Source organism: Talaromyces marneffei, chromosome 2 (assembly GCF_009556855.1).
Source record: "Talaromyces marneffei chromosome 2, complete sequence".
Taxonomy (NCBI): Eukaryota; Fungi; Ascomycota; class Eurotiomycetes; order Eurotiales; family Trichocomaceae; genus Talaromyces; species Talaromyces marneffei.
The window spans coordinates 3,500,245-3,522,278 of record NC_072349.1 but is presented as its reverse complement, the minus strand read 5'-3'; the positions used below and the strand labels follow the sequence as shown (position 1 = coordinate 3,522,278).

The 22,034-nt window shown below is 46.7% G+C and overlaps 4 protein-coding genes across 4 annotated transcripts; 3 read left to right on the top strand and 1 right to left on the bottom strand.

Moving 5' to 3' along the window:
- Positions 1–1,962: 1,962 nt before the first annotated feature.
- EYB26_003628 (uncharacterized protein) lies at positions 1,963–3,850 on the top strand (the record flags this gene model as incomplete). Its single annotated transcript, XM_054262922.1, has 4 exons — positions 1,963–2,884; positions 2,941–3,069; positions 3,143–3,270; positions 3,416–3,850. 4 exons carry the CDS (start codon positions 1,963–1,965, stop codon positions 3,848–3,850), a joined length of 1,614 nt encoding a protein of 537 aa, XP_054118897.1.
- Positions 3,851–5,029: 1,179 nt separating this feature from the next.
- On the top strand, positions 5,030–9,156 carry EYB26_003627 (uncharacterized protein; the record flags this gene model as incomplete). Its single annotated transcript, XM_054262921.1, has 3 exons — positions 5,030–6,008; positions 6,058–7,718; positions 7,774–9,156. 3 exons carry the CDS (start codon positions 5,030–5,032, stop codon positions 9,154–9,156), a joined length of 4,023 nt encoding a protein of 1,340 aa, XP_054118896.1.
- A 1,439-nt stretch (positions 9,157–10,595) lies between these two features.
- Positions 10,596–11,785, bottom strand: EYB26_003626 (uncharacterized protein; the record flags this gene model as incomplete). The annotated part of the gene is made up of 2 exons (XM_054262920.1): positions 10,596–11,679; positions 11,766–11,785. The coding sequence occupies 2 exons, from the start codon at positions 11,783–11,785 to the stop codon at positions 10,596–10,598; spliced, it is 1,104 nt and encodes a 367-aa protein (XP_054118895.1).
- Positions 11,786–15,110: 3,325 nt separating this feature from the next.
- Positions 15,111–20,901, top strand: EYB26_003625 (uncharacterized protein; the record flags this gene model as incomplete). Its single annotated transcript, XM_054262919.1, has 3 exons — positions 15,111–16,101; positions 16,150–17,813; positions 17,866–20,901. The coding sequence occupies 3 exons, from the start codon at positions 15,111–15,113 to the stop codon at positions 20,899–20,901; spliced, it is 5,691 nt and encodes a 1,896-aa protein (XP_054118894.1).
- Between the last annotated feature and the right edge of the window lie 1,133 nt (positions 20,902–22,034).

The following is a 22,034-nucleotide window of genomic DNA, read 5'->3' as shown; positions in this document are numbered from 1 at the left end:
ACCATGCAGTTTACTCGCGACGACCCAATTGTCATAGAACAGCGGATGAAATTTGATGATCTTGCATGGGAAAAGAGCGACATTGTTTCCAGAAGGTGGAGAGATAGTCTCTTTAATGAACAAATTTTCATCGCAACACATGCTAAAAACTGGCAGAATAGGGATTTTTAGGTGTGTTATGCTGCTTGTAGGAGCAGTGCTTTTGATATGGAGGCAAAGATTAACTGCTGATTTTTTGGTGATGGTAATCTAGAGGACAGAGGAAACTTGCTCAGTACGGAAAAGAAGCGCAATCTTAATGATTTCGTGAAGAAAGCTTGAAGAAGAACGCTCGCATTCTGTAACTCAGCAAGTTTGAGTAATTAATTAACTAGTCTAAGATGCAAAATTGACTACTTAAAAGATCATTATGTATGTACGTGTATGTATCTCAGCCGCTCCAGCAGCTGTATATTAATAGTCACTCATCAACTTTTATGTATATAGCAGTCACTTCGCTGCTATAGTTACTTGAAAATAGTCGTCCTTATGTCATCGATGTGTTGCAATTAACTTTAGTATATGATTTTCCGTTTTTATCCTCTAAAGCTATTGATCAAACGATGATCACTCTCTCCACCACCGTTATTTAGCTATTGAACGCGACGTTGCGCATCTGGCCGTCTTGTGGTATCTTCAAAATGCCACAGAAGGCACGGGAGATACCAAAAATGCCAAAACGAAAGAAGTCGTGTCGATCGAGACCCCGGGCCCAGGCACAGGCTAAGAATGAAATTGGAAGCTCAAGTTCGGCCAGAATTGTTCCTCGTTCCCCATTAAGGACAATCAAACCGTCAACACCGAACAGCCACTCTACGCTCACGGCCGAAAAGGTTTTACATCGATATCCGCGTCTCGAACGTCGATTATACGAGCCCCTAGTTCTTCTCAGTGTTCGCGATCCAGTCCGTGGCCGCCGCTTTACCAACTCTATCTACACCGCGCTCATCATGCAATCTAGTCAGTTAGATAACACACTTTCCCACAGATGACCCCAGCTAAAATGTATTGCCATCACATTACTTGGTCGTCTCGAAAGGTGCTTGAACAGTCAGCTGAGTCATCCCCCCGTTTCACCTAACTACATAGTAAAACATTGTCCTCAGGCGGATTATACGGAACGGCAAGATAGACCGTAACAGATGATGCAAACATGCGTCGGGCAGTCAGAGTCCTATCTTCAAGCAAAGCTTTTCCAGTTCTGCAGACGTAAGTCGTGACGGTTAGACACTATTACATAAGGAGCCAGTGCCCACTCCTGCATACTCTTTCTGTTGGAGCCAATTTTTGGCAAATCCGCATACGGATTAGTGTTTGGAAGCTGGCAACAGCTTCATATAACAAATATCGAGGATTTTCTACAGAACAACGCACGGTTGAGCATTACCAATCGACCCTTTATTTGCGCATATCGAGAACATTCGATTGGCATCATCTGTCATTCCTTCGAGATATCATTTGTGTGAGATTCTGTGTATATAAACCATCCAAATCTCCCAAGTAGCAATGCTTGGAGGATGGGTGAATCCTAACAGCATTATCGTAATATATAGAGTCCTTTTTGCTTCCTTGTTCATGCCATTTTTGACCTTTCCGTAAACGCTCTAGTACGCCAAGGTTCCGATACTTTCTGCCAATCAATTTACTACTTATATCAATGAACCTTGAAAACACAGCTGAGTCATCCATTTATTCCAAATGATAAGTTAACTAGTTAGTACTACAGTAGACAAGGAAATTAACTTCAGTTGAAAAAATTGTTTCGTCATATTTATGTTATAGATCCCGCTCTTGCCACCCTTGCGGCTCGCTGAGAAGGTTCCCTGTCCGATAATTCCTATTTTACTCTCAATCTTGCAACACAGAGCTAGGGAACTGCCTGGAATCAGTGAGTAGGTAGACTCCGTTGGACTCTCGGCTACAATGGCACTCGACTTGCAAGAACAGTTCCAAAAGCTGGACATTGTACCTGACTGCCTTCCTTTCTGCCCTCCGGAAGATGTTGAACGGCGACGAGAGAAATTTGACGAAATACCCCGGTATCTGTTCCGAATATTCACTCCAAAATCGCAAGGGACAACCGATGAGGTTTGGACAAAATCTAAAGACGCCAGGCCGTCAGCCAGGTCTACAGTCGCAACCAGCATGATAGACATATTTGCTAGGGGTAACAAAGAGGAAACGGCGGCGATGCTGCACAGGCACCTTCGATGGAAGGAAGGTCCGAACGATAACTTGGTGTCTTGGACAAGCTCATTACTATTTGCGCTAATATACGTCTTCCACTTACATGCTAACTCAAGAGATGGATCAGCCTTTGAGGATATATATATCTGTATCATCGACACATCCAACTTTCCCGAGCAAGTCTTTCTTCGGGACATTGACCTCATTCGAGCTTATCGTTCAGTGAGCCAAGACCTGCAAGAATTTGAGACTTTGCGTATGAAAAAACGCTTTGGGTTTTCAGGATACTTCTACTTCGGGGAATACTTCTCGCAAGGTGCCTTGAAAATCAAGGACAAATGTCAAATTGTCTCATCGCGGCGACTAATCGAGAATGGCCTATACTGTATTCGACCTGAGTTCAGAACTTTTGCCAACTGGAAACGCATGGCAAACCCGCCATGGGCAAATCCTACCGTGGAGCTCCGCGAGGCCTTTTATTTCACCAATGAAAAATCGAAGGAGATGAGCGCGGAACAACTGCAGGCAGCTCTGAATGTTGCGAAAGTTTTTGAGCAACGTTGGAGGCTGCCTATGGCAGCCAACCTGATTGCACTGACCGCGTCACGAAGTCGTGACGAGAGAATATTAGAGGCATTCCGAGAAAATGCATTCACAGGTCCGTAACTCACTCCAAGACCATGTTGACTTTAACTGACGACGGTTTGTGAATAGATCACGATCGAGAGAATTGTTCTCCATGGAGGACAAAGATGCTAGGTTATGAAACCATGCCGGAGGTACAAGAATACTGTTCCATCATGGTGAGCATTCATAGGGATTATTGTCTCAGGACGCTTATGGGTAAGTTAGATGATATGAGCGTTTTGTTACGTATTAGCCAATGCGGGTATTGATATGAATGTGTTTAATATAGGATCCCTTGAACAGGCGAAAGACTCGCTATGCGCAATTGCTCACTTCGTTCTCAAGGAAAATTTAACCGAGTACCCAACATCGGAAGAGCAAGACTTGATCACGGGTGATGTTCACTATACAGATATAGTAAGCATTCTTCGTTCTATCAGCTCTTTCAGTGATTGTCTTCGTGTAGGTTTGGATCATAGGAAGGAGAGTTTCGTTATGAAGTAAAGCAAAGATCAGAGTAATTACTTTGGCGACATTGAGATCGTCCGCACCAGCTGCTTAGTGCGTCATTAATGATTTAAGTCATTTGCCAGTTGTCACTCGCACTCGGAGTCTTAATGGGATAACCACCCGAAAGAATGGTCATGAGGCAGTAGTGAAGCTTCTTATTGACAATGGAGCTGATCTCAACGCCAGTGATCCATATGGGACACCACTTAGCCATGCCTCTAAGAATGGTCATGAGGCAGTGGTGAAGCTTCTTATTGACAATGGAGCCGATGTCAATGCCAGTGATCAGAATGGATGGATACCACTTATGTATGCCTCATTGAATGGTCATGAGGCAGTTGGGAGGCTTCTTATTGACAATGGAGCTAATGTCAATGCTAATGATCAAAGTGGATGGACACCACTTATACATGCATCATGGAATGGTCATGAGGCAGTGGCAAGGCTTCTTATTGACAATGGAGCCGGTATGAATTCTAGTGATTGACTTGTATGGGCGCCACTTATGCAAGCGTCAAAGAAAGGCTAAAGGCACTGTGAGGCTTTTTTATCGAAAATGGAGCTGATATCAATGCCAAGATAAATACAGGCGGTTAGCACTTATGAATGCCTTCATGAATGATCACGGAGTGGCGAGACTTCTTATCAGGAATGGAGCCGATGTCAACTCCAGCAATAAAGATGAATAAACAGCACTTATGCATGCTTTCAAGGATGCCGTGAGGAGGCTTTTCATGGACAAGGGAGCCGATAGTGTAACGGTTGACAACGGCTTTGCTATGAAGGTTTAGCTGATTGCTTTACTGTAGTTCAGTGGCCTAGATTGACACGTAAGGCGACAACAGAGGATCGTGTGACCACGAGTGCATCCGGGACACTATTGCGTCTTTCCCCTGCCCTCCCCCATGCTGAGTTTCAGGTGAATAGGCCTCGACAGATGCTGTGTGTCTCTCACAACAGAGATGTTTACTTTGTACATGAAAGCTTTACAATACAGTCTTTCCTACCTCTATATTAGCTCTCAATCCGGCCTACTCATACGAGAGACAGCTGGGTATCTAAGACATCGGCTCTGACTGCAGGATCGTCTTGAACCGTTTGTCCTGAAGAATATCTTAGCCTGTCGACTGGGAGCTTAATGCGGCCTAACTCATTTGCCGCGTTGCTGAGACCCTCATCACCACATTAGTTGCGAGAGCCTGTTCCTGGTGAGTGCACGAAGCTTACTCATCTGCCTGTGGAGCCCCACAGCCCCACAACATACCAATATCGCCCCATTAAGGGGATCTCCTTTTTGGTCTAGCGGTATTTTGCTCCGATACCTGGACTGTGTCACGTGGCGAGCGGGGTTGACTGAAGAGAAGGCTGAATTGCTGTAGGTAGGTTACTTGCCATCATCTCCCGTCAAACACATCTCCTGTTCTGTGCTCTGCATTCGTGAGATTCGGTAGGGTTTGTACTCAAACTCCTACTTTCATAACTACGTCAATGAAGCCTCAAGTGGGAAATCGTTGCACAGGCTGACCTGCAGACACCTGGGCTATCAGGCTCGAAACAATTACGACTCGAGCACCTGAGTTAACCGAGGGTCATCTATAATCGGCAAAAATTCGACGTTTGAAAATCGATTCCACCGGCGTGTGGCGAACATCCTCGATTGCTAAGCATGTCTAACCCTCAGGACTACACAGTCGGATGGATCTGCGCATTAAGGACGGAATATGTTGCCGCACAAGAATTCCTTGATGACGAGCATGAACCACCGGATTTTGTCTCGCCTAATGACACCAACGACTACACATTGGGCAGGCTTGGAAAACACAACGTCGTCATAGCCGTGTTACCTGACGGTGAATATGGAACAGCTTCAGCTGCTAGTGTGGCTACAAATATGCTTCACAGTTTCCCAAATGTCAGGATCGGCTTGATGGTGGGTATTGGTGGCGGGGCACCAAGTAAGCATGATATCCGTCTTGGCGATATTGTGGTTAGCGCGCCTCGTGACGGCGAGGGCGGTGTTTTTCAGTACGACTTCGGCAAAACAATACAGGACCAGGCCTTCCAATATACACGATTTTTAAACCAACCTCCAACAATACTACGCGCTGCAGTGACGGGGATCCAGGCCCAGTACAAGAGGAAGGGGCATCAGCTCGAAGAGACTATTAGACTTGTTCTCGAGAAGAATCCAAGGTTACGTCCGGAATATGCACGGCCGCAGCCAAGTACTGACAGGCTGTTTCATCCTCATGTCATCCACGATCCAAGAGGCTGTGCAACATTCTGTGCGAGAGAACCATCGCATCTGGTAGAACGACAAGGGCGAACGACATATGAGGATAACCCCGCGATCCACTACGGCTTGGTGGCTTCTGCAAACCAGCTGATGAAAGATGCTGTGGTCCGTGACCGACTTGCGGCAGAGAAAGATGTTCTATGTTTTGAAATGGAAGCAGCGGGCTTGATGAGTCATTTCCCATGCCTGGTTATACGGGGTATATGCGACTATTCTGACTCTCACAAGAACAAAGAGTGGCAGGGATATGCTGCAATGGCTGCGGCAGCTTATGCTAAAGATCTCCTCTCTCGCATCCCGCCTAATAAGATTGAAGCAGAGAAGAGGATCATTGATGTACTTTCTTCGGGTTAGTCTTTAGCAATTTTCGCACAGTTCTCTATTAACGAGACGTACAGTCGAGAAGAATATTATAACCGAAATGCATGAAATGGCTGAAAAGACGAATGTTGTAATCAAAATCTCAGATGGTGACCGACGGCGCGAAAAAGTCATTGCAAAGCTACCGTACGCAAAAGGTTCCACATTTGACTCTTTCGATAGGGCTCTTGATTCGATATGCCATCCAGAAACCAGAATTGACTTGCTCCATCAAATCAAAGAATGGGCAGAAAACAGACAAGGAAAGTCGATGTTCTGGCTGAAAGGAATGGCTGGTACGGGAAAATCAACGATTTCTCGAACAATAGCCGATGCTTTGAATAGGGAAGGAAAACTAGGAGCTAGCTTTTTCTTTAGGCGAGGCGAGAGAGATCGCAGTAGCGTGGCTATGCTTTTTACCACAATTTGTGCCCAGCTCTTGGTCAAGATTCCGTCACTGGTCGCTCACGTCGAAACGGCCGTTGATGCGGACCCCAACTTATCGGACAAGTCCATGGGAGAGCAATTTGAGAAGCTTATCTATCAACCCCTGTCACGGATTCAGCGTCACCACACTGAAGTCTCTCATCTTGTTATCGTGATTGATGCCTTGGACGAATGTTCGCGAGATGGAGACACTCTGCTTCGCCTTTTATCACAAACAAGAGATAAGTGGTCACCAAGCTTGCGGATATTTATTACTAGTCGACCAGAGCAGCCAATCCGATCCGGATTTAAAGAAGTGCCAGTAGATGTACTCGACTATATGGAGCTTCATGAGATACCGCAGCCTATCATCAGGCAAGACATTGCCACTTTCTTAACATACAGGTTTGCGCAAATCCGAGTTCAGTATACTAACGACGGCAGGACACTTTCACCTGGTTGGCCTGGCTCAGAAGTCTTGTCAGCCCTGGTTGAAATGGCTGTTCCGCTCTTCATTTTTGCCGCTACCGTATGCCGTTTTGTGGAAGATCCAGCGTGGTCCGACCCAACAGGCCAGCTGAAAAAAGTTCTTGAATATCGAGATATGAAGAGTGACTCTGAGATGGATAAGCTAGATGCCACGTACTCACCAATTCTGAACCAGCTAATCCATGGAAAGCCACAAAAGGCACAGCAATCACTGGTGCAGAGGTTTCGAGGCATTGTAGGCACAATTACACACTTAGCAGAGCCCCTTTCACGATCATCTCTAGCGTCTTTGCTTAATATTGATAGCCAGCAGATTGAGGGGCAGCTCGCATGTCTTCATTCTGTCCTTAGTGTGCCATCCTCTGCGGACTCTCCAATCAGAATGATGCACCTCTCGTTCCGTGATTTTCTCGTCGATTTTGACAAACGTCACACAAATCCATTCTGGGTGGACGAGAGGGAAACTCACAAGATGATCATAGCTAAATGCCTTGAACGAATGTCTCAACCGGGAAGTCTTCACGAAAATATATGCAATCTGCCGGGCTACGGAACACTACGAGCTGAGATCGATGGCAGAATCATAACCAGCTACTTACCCCCAGATATTCAATATGCTTGCCGCTTCTGGGTATACCATTTGAAACAGAGTCAGACGCGCATAAATGACGGTGATTCAATCCATACGTTTCTACAGGATCACTTCTTACATTGGCTGGAATCATTGAGCCTTTTAGGAAGAATTGCAGAAAGTATCCCGCTAGTCCGGACATTACAGACTGTTGTATGTGTTTCAAATTGAGTTACTATTAGGATCCCTTGCTCTAACATTTATTCAGAGTGATAAAGACACAGAAATATACAAATTCCTCGATGATGCAATACGGTTTATTCGAAAGAACATCTTGATGATTGATCAGGCGCCTCTCCAGCTCTATGTATCGGCGCTCATCTTTACACCAAAAAGTAGTATAATAAGGAATAAATACATCGATAAAATCCCTAGTTGGATTCAGGAATTAGCAGACATGGAATCAGCCTGGGGTGCAGTGCTACAGACTCTCGAAGGCCATTCTGGCTCGGTTTCGGCGGTGGCGTTCTCTCCTAACGGCAAGCTGGTGGTCTCCGGCTCCCGTGACGGGACCATCAAGCTGTGGGATCTAGCTACTGGCGCTCTGCAGCAGACCCTTAAAGGCCATTCCAGCTGGGTTCAAGCAGTGGCGTTCTCTCCCGACGGCAAGCTGGTGGCCTCAGGCTCCTTGGATGAGACTGTCAAGCTGTGGGATCCATCTACTAGCACTCTGCAGCAGACGCTCAAAGGCCATTCTAGCTGGGTTTGGGCAGTGACGTTCTGTCCCAACGGTAAGCTGGTGGCCTCAGGCTCCGGTGACAGGACCATCAAGCTGTGGGATCTGACTACTGGCGCTCTGCAGCAGACTCTTGGAGGCCATTCGGATTCAGTTCAGGCAGTGGCATTCTCTCCCGATGGCAAGCTGCTTGCCTCAGGCTCCAGTGACAGTACCGTCAAGCTGTGGGATCCAGCTACTGGCGCTCTGCAACAGAGTCTTGAAGGTCATTCTAACTCTGTTGAGGCAGTGGCGTTCTCTCCCGATGGCAAGATGCTTGCCTCAGGCTCCAGTGACGGGACCATCAAGCTGTGGGATCCAGCTACTAGCGCTCTGCAACAGAGTCTTGAAGGTCATTCTAACTCTGTTGAGGCAGTGGCGTTCTCTCCCGACGGTAAGCTGGTGGCCTCAGGCTCCTTTGATGAGACTGTCAAGCTGTGGGATCTGGCTACTAGCACTCTGCAGCAGACGCTTCAAGGCCATTCCAGCTGGGTTCAAGCAGTGGCGTTCTCTCCCGACGGCAAGCTGGTGGCCTCAGGCTCCAATGACAGGACCGTCAAGCTGTGGGATCTGACGCCTGCCGCCCTGCAGCAGACGCTCGAAGGCCATTCTAGCTGGGTTCAGACAGTGGAGTTCTCTCCGGGTGGCGAATTTTTGGCGACTGATCAAGGACAATTCAATACTGAATCTCTCCTCTCCCTAACAGCAAGTAGTCTCTATAACAATATACGATTGCAGAATGAATGGGTGACTTACAATAACGTTAAAGTTATTTGGTTACCTATTGAGTATCGCACAATTTTTTTTCATGTCCATGAAAGCATGCTGGTTATGAAGCATGGCTCAGGTCGAGTTTCTTATCTCAAGGTGATCTAACATTTCGTTCATCCTGTAACTACTCTAATAAGGACTTGGTTTTTATATGTAGGTACTTTTGTGATCATTCTTCAGATAGTACGGAGCAAAAATAGCCACTGTCGCGCGTGGAACAGCCCACCAAGAAAAATAACCGGCAAGCCGAACATACGGTCGGATTATCGGTTCAACCTTAAGGATTTATCAGGCCGACATTATGGTAAGTTTTGCCCTACAGAAGCATCAAAACAAGAATTAACAAAAACAGAACCCAATCAATATTACCATATCACGTGCATGGAACAAATCTTCCTCGACCTTTCTCCGCTGGTACGCAACGGCCAGCTGAAGATGGAAGGAGGCATTACTTCTGTAAACCGGTTTTGTTGGAGCGAAGAACGCTTTCATAGCGCAATTGAGGATTGGTTCGAGTACGCTGGTCGTACATTCGATGTGAAGTGGAGCCGGAAATCAAGTGTCATCATGATTGAGCAGCAACTGAAAAACCATGAGGGTGATACCAAAAATTGCGAACAGTGCGAAAACATACCCGATGAGCCGCTCAAATGTGATTACTTCCCCAGAGAACCTCGAGCATACGCACTTAGCGAGCTCTCCGGGAGCTGGTTAATAATTCGACCGTCCTAATCACAGATTGCTGAGTCGTTTAGTTACCTGTCCGAGAAACATAAAGCTTAGTCATCCTCATGTGGAGAGTAAATTAGACAGGACCCACCCTACGATCGGAGACCCTGGATACAATTTCTGCCAATCAAATCAATCCTTTCATTGGTGAACCTTGAACAGAGAGCTGAGTCATCCGCTTGTTTCTCAAACGACTAATGAGGTAGTTGGCTTGAGTTGCGGAATCGCTTTCTGTTTTGATTAACTGACTAAGGTGTTATAACCCAGAATGCTCGGTTAAGCCATGCACTTGGGATGCTAGCAATCGCTCAGTTGACTTTCCAGGTGTTTTGATGCTGTTTATACAGCATAGAGGCGCACTGAGAGCATAGACATGCTGGCTTTGAATTTGTGACCATTTCTTTTTCATATGTGTGATGTCACAACAATCAATCGGAATATTATGATGACTAAGACAGTATACCTACTTAACTAACTTGACAGTGTCCACTTTTGAGGGCTCGGGGACCGGGTTTTGCGGACAGGTAGCGTCCTACGAGACGTCAGGGTCTCCTAGAGCCTCCGTGGTGTCATTTCTTCGATTTGATTCCTACTCAAGTTCGTTTAGAGAAACATAAGCACCAATCAATAGTTCAATTCGTTCAAGTGATTTTGTGTCAAGAACTGACCCATTCGGGACTGCGATGCTTAAATGATCGAGAATAATCCTTCATTTGAATTTGTCAAACACGCTTTTAGAACACTGGGCTTTCCTCACGCTGTGGAATGCCGGGTTGGGTCAGAAAATACACCGCAAGAAAGCATCGGCCAACCGATCATCTCAATTTCCATGTTGGTCTGCCACATATACTCAATTTTGTCATGTATATCCATGTCTCTCCCATAACCAGAGCCTTCCAGAGTTTCGTTCGCAGAACAAACCAATCAGAATCGTAGTCATCAAAGTCCAGACCTGGCAAAACGGCTGCTGTCTCTTCATAAGCATCATCGTCTTCGGGATGTTCTACATTATCACCTTGCATGAAATTAGAGTAGATATCTGCAGTACATGGCATTTCACGAAGCTTTGGAAATAGCCTGCGCCACTGTGTCACAAGAATCTGCATTGTATTTCGTTGTAAGAGACGTCGTGCATTCTCAAAGTATGTCCTCGAGAACTGCATACTCTCCAGCTTCTGAAAGGGATGTAGTTTTGCAATCAAGTCGATAGATAGGCACAGTTGACCGTCATGTAAGTTAAGCACCTTCAATCGGGGGCAGTGATGCGCAACATTGCCGAGGAAAGCACCATCCATCTGGCATTTCATTCCGAGGGCAAGAAACTCTAAGAGAGGCAGGTGGACCACGAGATTTAAAACCAGGCTTTCGTCTAATAATTCGGAGTCTAGCTTGAGATGGCCCACGCTAAATTTTTGTAGTAATGGACAGCCAAGCGCGATGTCAGCAAGAGACTTTCCGTTGTCGAGCTCAAGGGAAACCAGTTCAATGACTCGTAACTGTCGACACTGCATGATACTTTTGATGATATTGGGTTCAGTAGCGAACATTGCAGGCTGTATGCGGCCCAACCTAAGTATTTGAAGATCCGCGAAGATGGACAGCCTCTCGAGCCCGGACTGATCTACCACGTCAAGGAACAACGCCTTTAGTCTGGGCCATAGGTTGACAATTCCCTCACGTATGAGCGCGGAGTACAGTGATCCTAGGAGAGGATGGGACTGAGATAACACCAACGCAAACGTCTTGAGCTTTTGGTGTCGTGAAAGGCGTAACATAAGGTCCAGAGCCTCAGGATGGCTTAGACATTCTTCGACTCTTAGTTCTTCAAGGTGGAAAAACTCGAGATCACAGCAGTCAATTAACTCAAAAAGCATGCGAGTCTCGTAGTGGCTGGCTGACCTATAGATCGTAAGAGCCTTGAGCTTCGAGAACTTTGCTCCTAGGAGTTAGACAGGCTGTCTTAAAAAATGAAAATCAAGACTCACAGTAGGGTTGGTCGGCCCATGGCATGAATGAGCGTTAGCCATCATGACCTGACAATAGTAGATGTCAATCGCCAAAAACACAACGTGAAGGCAGAGGAGGAGATCTGAAATATGCGACCAATCTTGCTCTATCGTCTGAAAAGGAATCAGCAGGAAGCTGCCAATCAGGACAATATTTAACATACTGTTGAGAGAGCTATCGCATATACAAGACCTATACATAACGCCGTCCTCAGCCACGAGTTCTCTGAGTTTACTTGACTTCATGGGACGGCTCCCAAACTTGAAGTGTTGTGTGTATGGTGACTCCCGTCCCGTTTAGGTACGATGTATAGTTGTTATGGGATTCTGCATGGATCGTGTTGATGCTGACTTTTGAAAGAATTGACCGGGTTAGAGACAATGGAGACTCAAACCCGAAAAAAGATTCTTATTCTGAGTCATATGCGCCGGACATATCCTTCAGCCTCTTGCCCTCTTGCTCCTTCCAGTCATTAGAACGCCTCGTTTTATCTGCAACTTCCACTTGGACGACCCCAAACTTACCCACTCTCCGCGAAATTTCAATTTATTGCGAGGACATCGGTAGCTCTTCTATTGTCATAGACCTCACGAAGCTACCTCGGCTATCATTCTTTGAATTAGAAGAGTACGCAGGCGAGGACCTAACGCTTTTGGGGCCATCCCAGACAGTAAAGAAGGTTATTTTCACGGTTTCAATATCGAATTGAGCTTCCTCCAAAATCTGGGACAAAACATCGAAGAAATCGACCTGTACTCTTGTGCCATTCACCCGGAGGGACATCACTCCAGGTCCAGCTTCCACATCTGAGGTCTCTGAGTTTGAAAGATTCAACCACTTTCCTGCCTTTTTTGTTTCCAATCAACATCTCTTGCTTGGAAAAGGTATCCATTACAACTGACTTTGGTTGTGGGTACAGTAAATTATTGGCGCTTCTGAATTTGGAAGAGGGTACCACCACAGAGCTGTCCACTCATGATGATTATCTCGTTCCTTTCGCAAGCCGGATCTCACACTTAGTTGAGACTCTTGAGTGGCCGGTGGACTACAGAATTTGGAGTGATTGGATTTAGTGGCAACTATAGCGATGGATCTGGTTCGATGTGCTTATCAGATGTGTCACGTTCTGTCTGAGCTAGTCATTCGTCCTTACCATATTTGCAGCCGCTTGAGGAACATCAGTGAAAACTCCTCGGTCAAACTATAGTGCAGCTTCCCTCACTTTGATACCAACCGTCGTCAGCATTGACCACAAAATTATCTCCTAAACAAGCTGAGTGTTTGCGTCGCCCCACCGTTTCGGCATTGGAGTGTGTTTCTTGGTTCACTTCAAGTGTAGCTGAAGTTCTGCTATTGGATACAGCCAACTTGTTCCTGGCCAATCTGGTGCAGTATTTGCGTCGAAGGTTGAACAGGCAGCCGAGTCATCCGCCAGTTTTAAATTGATAACTGGTTAGTATTCAATTGGGTTGTTACATTCTTATTATCGCAGAGAGAGGCTCCGGGTACAGTCTCTGCCAATCAAATCGGTAGTTACTTTTGAACATAGAGCTGAGTCATCCACTTGTTTCCAAACGACTAACATAACTTACTCCGTAATGGGGTAATTGCTTGAGCTCCGTAGGAATGGCCCCAAATGCTCAGCTTAGTCATGATCTTGCGACCTTAACAACCACACGGTTGGCCGTCAAAACCGTTTCATGGCGTTGCTTCGGTCAGATTTAATCCAGCTATCAAACAATCTACCCAGTCATAGAGTTTGCAAACAAGGTGAGAAGAGCCAAGGCAATAATACTGTATGAGTCACGTCCCCGTTAGTGATCTTCAAGGATGGCCGCTGCTCTTGAATATATAAATCGTGCATCTCCCCTCGATAATGCTCAATCAGTCCTACCCTCTGTCGGCTAATCTAATCTCAATTTGAAATGAGTATGGCCAGTGATTCATCGATTTCTTTTCGGGATAGCGAATGCGAGGAAATCACGAACAAACGGTCGACGACCCGGCGTTTCTTCAGCTCTTAGGAAAGGTTTCCATTCTCGCGAACGGATACCATCTTCGTCCGGTTCCCAGGCATGGACGGAGAGGGATACTGTGGAATGAGGATAGGCGATATCTCCTCTCAGCCGACGTTGGTCCAAAAAATGACCCCTTATTATTCTCTACGGGGACATGATCTGGTACAGCGAGCCAGTCATCCAAGCCCGGTGAGCCTCGCTGGCATGTCAAGGACCGGGGATGGGCTTTACTTCAGTTATGAGAGAACAGGAGCTCGTTTGACAAAGCTGTACGCGCTGATAAGGGGAGATGCAGTGGCAGTGGCCATTATTTGCAAAAAGGTCTCAAAAACACAAGCACTTTGTCAGTGAGACGACTGACCAGAGTATAGATCTTACACGGTTTGATATATATCCATGAAGTCCTCAACATCTGTCATGGCAATCTAAATTGTGACACCATCTATGTCAATGAAGAAGGTGAAGTTCAAATAGGCAAGTGACTACACAATCAACATATCCACAATCACCCCGAATGTCTCGGCAGGTGATATTGGCAGAAGCATGTTGTTTGGAGAGAGAGAGAATTTTTCTCGAGACGTAGAAGCTGTTCATAATATCGCGACTACCCTTCTGGATTCCCCTAGTAGCGTGAAGCTTGTCAGCATGTCAGGTCTAACGGCGGATCAATTCACGAAAATGCCGCCGGATACATCTCCCCAGTCTCGAGGTACGAAAAGTTCCTAATGGTCATGATTCTATATGGTCTAACAGCTAGATAGCACTCTTTTTTGCGACTTGGTCAAGAGTCATGGTATCTGTCGCACCTTGAGTTATTACACTCTTATTATCTCCAGACTCAGTCACACGCTGGATTCTCAGAAGGGGAAGAAACGGGAAACGATGAAAATGCCAGCGAATAGGGGGTGCGTATGAGTACTGTGTATTCTCTTTAGCGGCCGACCTGCTTGTGCAGCATTTAATTGTACCTTATTGGTAAGAAGATTCAATTTCATGTGAATTGATGAGAAAAGGCTTTCCAACAAGGTAATCTGCCTTACTATACGAAGTATGGATTATGATTGGATGCATGGAATGTGATAGTCTTGCAGTCAGGTGTGACGTGGCAGGCGGGGTCAGACGAAGAGCCTCAAGGCTGAACTACCGAAATGATCTCCCATCATCTCATTTTCAGTAGTCTTATCAATCCACTTGTCGTCAAGATATCTACTGTGTGTTCATTTGGGCCGAACGCCCTGTACTCCTTGATCTGGATACAACTTCGCCAATGTGAAGACACGCGGTTGTATGCCACGGCGACCGGAAATGGGAGACTCCTCCAAATATACTGTCGGGTGGATCTGCGCCATCACTACGGAGTATGTTGCTGCGAAAGCCTTTCTCGACAGAGAACATGAAATCCTAGAGTATGGATCCGCCAACGATAACAACATTTACACGCTGGGTGAGATGGGGAAACATAATGTGGTGATCGCTCAGCTGCCGGAGGGGGAGTACGGGATAGCGGCTGCAGCCGGTGTCGCGCGAGATATGGTGCGAAGCTTTTCCAACATCAGGATCGGCCTGATGGTTGGCATCGGAGGTGGTGCCCCAAGTGAAAAGCACGATATCCGGCTCGGCGACGTCGTGATCAGTGCACCTCACAACGGAAAGGGTGGTTTATTTCAGTACGACTTTGGGAAAGCAATACAGGATCAAGAATTTCGGACCACAGGGTTCTTGAACCAACCCCCCGGTCTGCTTAGAGCCGCAATGGGTGACATTAAAGCTAAGTATGAGATGGAAGGACATCAGCTTGAGGAAATGATTAAGAGCGCGCTTGAAAAGCGGCCGAAGTTACGAAAGAAATACAAGCGACCAGATCTAAGTAGCGATCGATTATATCAGGCACATATTGTCCATCCCGGTAATGATGAAAGAAGTTGTGAAGTGGTGTGTGGAAATGACGAATCGAAGTTGGTTGTCAGACGTGACCGAAGCGATGAAGACGATAATCCGGCTATTCATTATGGCTTGATTGCGTCGGCAAACCAGGTGATGAAGAATGCTTTGATTCGTGATCGACTTGCAGCAGAGAAAGATGTTCTATGTTTTGAGATGGAAGCAGCAGGCTTGATGAACCATTTCCCATGTCTGGTCATACGGGGCATCTGTGACTACTCCGACTCTCACAAGAACAAAGAGTGGCAAGGGTATGCTGCAATGGCTGCAGCTGCTTATGCAAAGGACCTCCTCTCTCGCATTCCGCCAAATAAGGTTGAAGCTGAAAAGAGGATCAGTGATGTACTTTCTTCAGGTTAGTCTTTGGCGAACTTTGCAAGTTCTCTATTAACTAGATTTACAGTGGAGAAGAACATCATAAATGAAGTCCATAAAACAGCTCAAAAGACAATCACTACAATCGAGATCTCAGATACCGACCGACGACGCGAAAAAGTAATGACAAAATTACCATATGCTGAAGGTGCTACCTTTGACTCTTCTGATGAGGGTCTAAATCCAAGGTGCCATCCAGAAACCAGAATTGACTTACGCCGTCAAATCAGAGAATGGGCGGGAAACATGCAAGGAAAGCCGATGTTCTGGCTGAAGGGAATGGCTGGAACAGGGAAGTCTACAATTTCTCGAACAGTAGCTGAGTCCTTATACAAGGAAGGGAAATTAGGAGCCAGCTTCTTCTTCAAGCGAGGGGAGGCTGACCGAGGTAGTATGAGAATGCTTTTTACCACAATTTGTGCCCAACTCCTGCAAAGGAATCCGTCACTGATCACTCACATCGAAATGGCAATCGATGCTGATCCTAACGTTTCTGACAAATCGATGGGAGAGCAGTTTGAGAAGCTTATCTGTCAGCCTCTGTTACAGATTCAGCATCAACTCCCCGAAGCCTCTCAACTCATTATAGTGATTGATGCCTTAGACGAATGTGCGCAGGACACAGACAGTCTGCTTCGCCTTTTGTCGCAAACCAAAGACAAATGGGCATCAAGCTTGCGGATATTCATTACTAGTAGACCAGAGCAGCAAATCCGGTCTGGATTTAAGGATATGCCGGAAGAAGTGCTCGATGATGTGGAGCTTCATGAGATACCGCAACCTATCATCAGGCAAGATATTACCACTTTCTTCAAATATAGGTTTTCGCAAATCCAGGAGAAATACGCAAAAGACAACTGGGAAGTTCCGCCTGACTGGCCTGGCTCGGAGGTTTTATCGGCCTTGGTTGAAATGGCTGTTCCGCTGTTTATTTTTGCTGCTACCATTTGCCGGTTTGTGGAAGATTCCGTGTGGTCAGACCCGCCAGGCCAGCTGAAAAAAGTTCTTGAGTATCGAAAAATGGCTAATGTCTCAGAGATTGATAAGCTAGATGCTACTTACTCTCCAATTCTGAATCAGCTGATCCGTAGACAGTCGGAAAAGGCACAGAGATCACTGGTGGAAAGGTTCCGCAGCATTGTAGGCACAATCATTCACCTCGCTGAGCCTCTCTCACGATCATCCCTAGCGTCTCTGCTTAATATTGATAACCATATTATTAAGAGGCAGCTTTCGTCTCTCCATTCTGTTTTGAGTGTGCCATCCTCTGTGGACTCTCCGATCAGGATGTTGCACGTCTCCTTCCGTGATTTCCTCGTAGATCCAGAAAAACGTCAGACAAACTCATTCTGGGTAGATGAGACGGAAACTCACAAGATGGTCATGGCTAAATGCCTTGAACGACTGTCCCAACCGGGGATTCTTCACGAAAATATATGCAGCCTGCCGGACCATGGGACACTACGAGCTGGGATCGATGGCAGAATCTTAGCCGGCCACTTACCACCAGATGTACAATATGCTTGCCGCTTCTGGGTATACCATTTGAAAGAAAGTCAGATGGGTCTTCGTGACAATGATCCTGTCCATATGTTTCTACAGGACCACTTTTTGCATTGGCTGGAATCATTAGCCCTTTTGGGAAGGATTGCAGAGAGTATTAACCTGGTCCAGACATTACAGACTGTTGTAGTATGTATTTCCAAGTTGAATCGATAATTTCTTCTACTAACAATCAATTCAGAATAGTAACAGGACAGAGATATACAGATTCCTCAGCGATGCTATGCGGTTCATCCAAAAGAATATCTCGATAATGAACCGGGCGCCTCTTCAGCTCTACACATCTGCACTTTTCTTTGCACCGAAGACAAGTATAATTAGAAATGCATTTATCGATAGAATCCCTTGTTGGATTCGAAAATTACCAGAAGTGGAATCAGCCTGGAGTTCGGTGCTGCAGACCCTCGAAGGCCATTCTGGTTGGGTTTATACAGTGGTTTTCTCTCCAGATGGCAAGCTACTGGCTTCAGGCTCCCATGACAAGACAGTCAAGCTCTGGGATCCAGCTACTGGCACTTTAAAACAGACCCTCGACGGCCATTCTGATTGGATTCTTACGGTGGCGTTCTCTCCTAATGGCAAGCTTGTGGCCTCAGGCTCCCGTGACGAGACAGTCAATCTCTGGGACCCAGCTACTGGCACTCTAAAGCAGACCCTCAACGGCCATTCTGGTTGGGTTCTTACGGTGGCGTTCTCTCCAGATGGCAAGCTACTGGCTTCAGGCTCTAGTGACGAGACAGTCAAGCTCTGGGATATAGCTACTGGTACTCTAAAACAGACCCTTGACGGACATTCTGGCTGGGTTAATACAGTGGCATTCTCTCCCAATAATAAGCTACTGGCCTCAGGCTCCCATGACAAGACAGTTAATCTCTGGGATCTAGATACTAGCGCCCTAAAGCAGACCCTCGACGGCCATTCTGATTGGGTTTATACAGTGGCGTTCTCTCCCAATGGCAAGCTACTGGCCTCAGGCTCTAGTGACGAGACAGTGAAACTCTGGGATCTAGCTACTGGCACTCTAAAACAGACCCTTGACGGACACTCCGGTTCGGTTTATACAGTGGCGTTCTCTTCTAATAGCAAGCTACTGGCCTCAGGCTCCCATGACAAGACAGTCAAGCTCTGGGATCTAGCTACTGGCACTTTAAAACAGACTCTCGACGGCCATTCTGGTTCAGTTAATGCAGTGGTGTTCTCTCCTAATGGCAAGCTACTGGCCTCAGGCTCCCATGACAAGACACTCAAGCTCTGGGATCCGGCCGCTAGCACTTTGCAGGAGATCCCCGACGGCCACTCAGATCGGGTTAATACAGTGGTGTTCTCTCCTAATGGTAAGCTAATGGCCTCAGGTTCATATGATAAGACAGTCAAGATCTGGGATCTAGCTACTAGCACTCTAAAGCAGACCCTCAAAGGCCATTCTAGTTGGGTTCTTACGGTGGCGTTCTCTCCTAATGGTAATCTAGTGGCCTCAGGCTCCCATGACAAGACAGTCAAGCTCTGGGATCCAGCTACTGGCACTCTAAAGCAGACCCTCGACGGCCATTCTGGTTGGGTTCTTACGGTGGTTTTCTCTCCAGATGGCAAGCTACTGGCTTCAGGCTCCCATGACAAGACAGTCAAGCTCTGGGATCCATCTACTGGCACTTTAAAACAGACCCTCGACGGCCATTCTGATTGGGTTCTTACGGTGGCGTTCTCTCCTAATGGCAAGCTACTGACCTCAGGCTCCCATGACCAGACAGTTAAGCTCTGGGACCCAGCTACTGGCACTCTAAAGCAGACCCTTGACGGCCATTCTGGTTGGGTTCTTACGGTGGTGTTCTCTCCCAATGGCAAGCTACTGGCCTCAGGCTCTGACGATGAGACAGTCAAACTCTGGGATCTAGCTACTGGCACTCTAATGCAAACCCTTAACGGCCATTCTGATTCGGTTTTTACACTGGCGTTCTCTCCTAATGGCAAGCTAGTGGCCTCAGGCTCCCGTGACGAGACAGTCAAGCTCTGGGATCTAGTTACTGGTACTCTAAAACAGACCCTTGATGGACATTCTGGCTGGGTTAATACAGTGGCGTTCTCTCCTAATGGCAAGCTAGTGGCCTCAGGCTCCCGTGACGAGACAGTCAAACTCTGGGATCTAGCTACTGGTACTCTAAAACAGACCCTTGACGGACATCCTGGCTGGGTTAATACCGTGGCGTTCTCGCGTGATGGTAAGCTAGTGGCCTCAGGCTCCCGTGACAAGACAGTCAATCTCTGGGATCCAGCTACTAGCACTCTAAAACAGGCCCTCGACGGCCACTCAGATCGGGTTAATACCATGGTGTTCTCTCCTAATGGCAAGCTTGTGGCCTCAGGCTCCCGTGACGAGACAGTCAATCTCTGGGACCCAGCTACTGGCACTCTAAAGCAGACCCTCAACGGCCATTCTGGTTGGGTTCTTACGGTGGCGTTCTCTCCAGATGGCAAGCTACTGGCTTCAGGCTCTGACGATGGGACAGTTAATCTCTGGGATCCAGCTACTGGTACTCTAAAGCAGACCCTTGACGGACATTCTGGCTGGGTTAATACAGTGGCATTCTCTCCCAATAATAAGCTACTGGCCTCAGGCTCCCATGACAATACAGTTAATCTCTGGGATCTAGATACTAGCGCCCTAAAGCAGACCCTCGACGGCCATTCTGATTCGGTTCTTACGGTGGCGTTCTCTCCCAATGGCAAGCTACTGGCCTCAGGCTCTAGTGACGAGACAGTGAAACTCTGGGATCTAGCTACTGGCACTCTAATGCAAACCCTTGACGGCCATTCTGATTCGGTTAACACAGTGGTGTTCTCTCCCAATGGCAAGCTACTGGCCTCAGGCTCTGACGACGAGACAGTCAAGCTCTGGGAACTAGCTACTGGCACTCTAATGCAAACCCTTGACGGCCATTCTGATTCGGTTAACACAGTGGCGTTTTCTCCCGATGGCAAATTCTTGAATACTAATCAAGGGCGTTACAACGTTGAATCTCTTCGTACTCGCAGTATCTCTCCAATAACACGTGACGCACTTCCCAACCATGTACTAGTGAAGAATGAATGGCTGACTCGCAATGATTCTAATGCCATTTGGTTGCCTGTTGAGTATCGAGCAACTTCTTCCGCCGTGTATGACAGCATGCTTGTTATGGGACATGCTTCAGGTCGAGTTACTTTTTTTGAGTTGATTTAATAATATTTCATTTATGGTGTAACTATTCTAATATTTTCAAATATCTTTCAAAAAGAAGAGCCTGGGATGACTTGGTATTTTATACCAGATGAGCCACACAGATGTGATTACTTCTCCGGAATACCTCGAGCATACCCGCTTAGCGAAGTGCTTGCGTCAATTGCAGGCTTACCACGCATCGACGGGTTATTACGGTAAAGTTCCACGCGGAAGGGAGAACCATTACCGGCGAGATAAAAATGGGCCAATAGCGATACAACCAGGATGTCCTGAGAAGCTTTGTTAAAGCTGCCGGAACGGTTTCATGCAGAATTAGTGGATATAGTGAATTTTTATTCTCGGGATTTATGAGCTTGATGAGACTAAGTTGATACCGTTCTTGTAAGTTGAAGCCGCATTATTTTCTGCACAATTCGCCATGATCATTGTAAGGATGCCGCGCCGTTGGACTTCAGCTTCTCATTCCTGACCAAAAAGAAAGTCGATGAAGATCATGAGGTCTGATTCTGAGGTAACTATATGAACAAATAATCTTGGCACAGCAAGTCCTTGGAACATGAATTGCGCAACAGGACAACGGCAACAGGGAATTGACCAATCTTAAATTCGGATAGCACTCAATAAGAGACTTCATGGTCGCCTGGCATAAAGCGCAGGGCTCGTTGAAGAGTGCCTTCCGCTTCATCAAATCTAATACACAATCATAAGGATGTCACCACATGAGACGGATCGCCATTTGTCCTTGTCCTCCAAGCAGACTGGTCATTCCAAACTCTTCCGGGCCTTTTGCCCGTCGAAAAGTTGTTAAAGTCTGCGATTCTCCGATTGCGAGGAACGAAAAGCTCTTCTAAGTCGGGCAATCGTTTTAGAATCATAGGACGACTAGATACTCATATAATTCTTCCTTCTCTTTGATTCATTCGCCTTACTTTTCCTGGGGTGACCTCAACAAGACTTTTATCTCGGTGTCGCTAGATAATGTCCAGGGACGTGGCCAACTGCTGATCCTCACTAACATCAAGTTTTCCTCGATACGAATCCCATTTTGTAGCTGATCCTCGGTTATGAAAAATTTTATCCCATCACGGGTGATAAGAGCGGCTGGAAGTTTTTGAAGCATTTCTCGTCGGTGG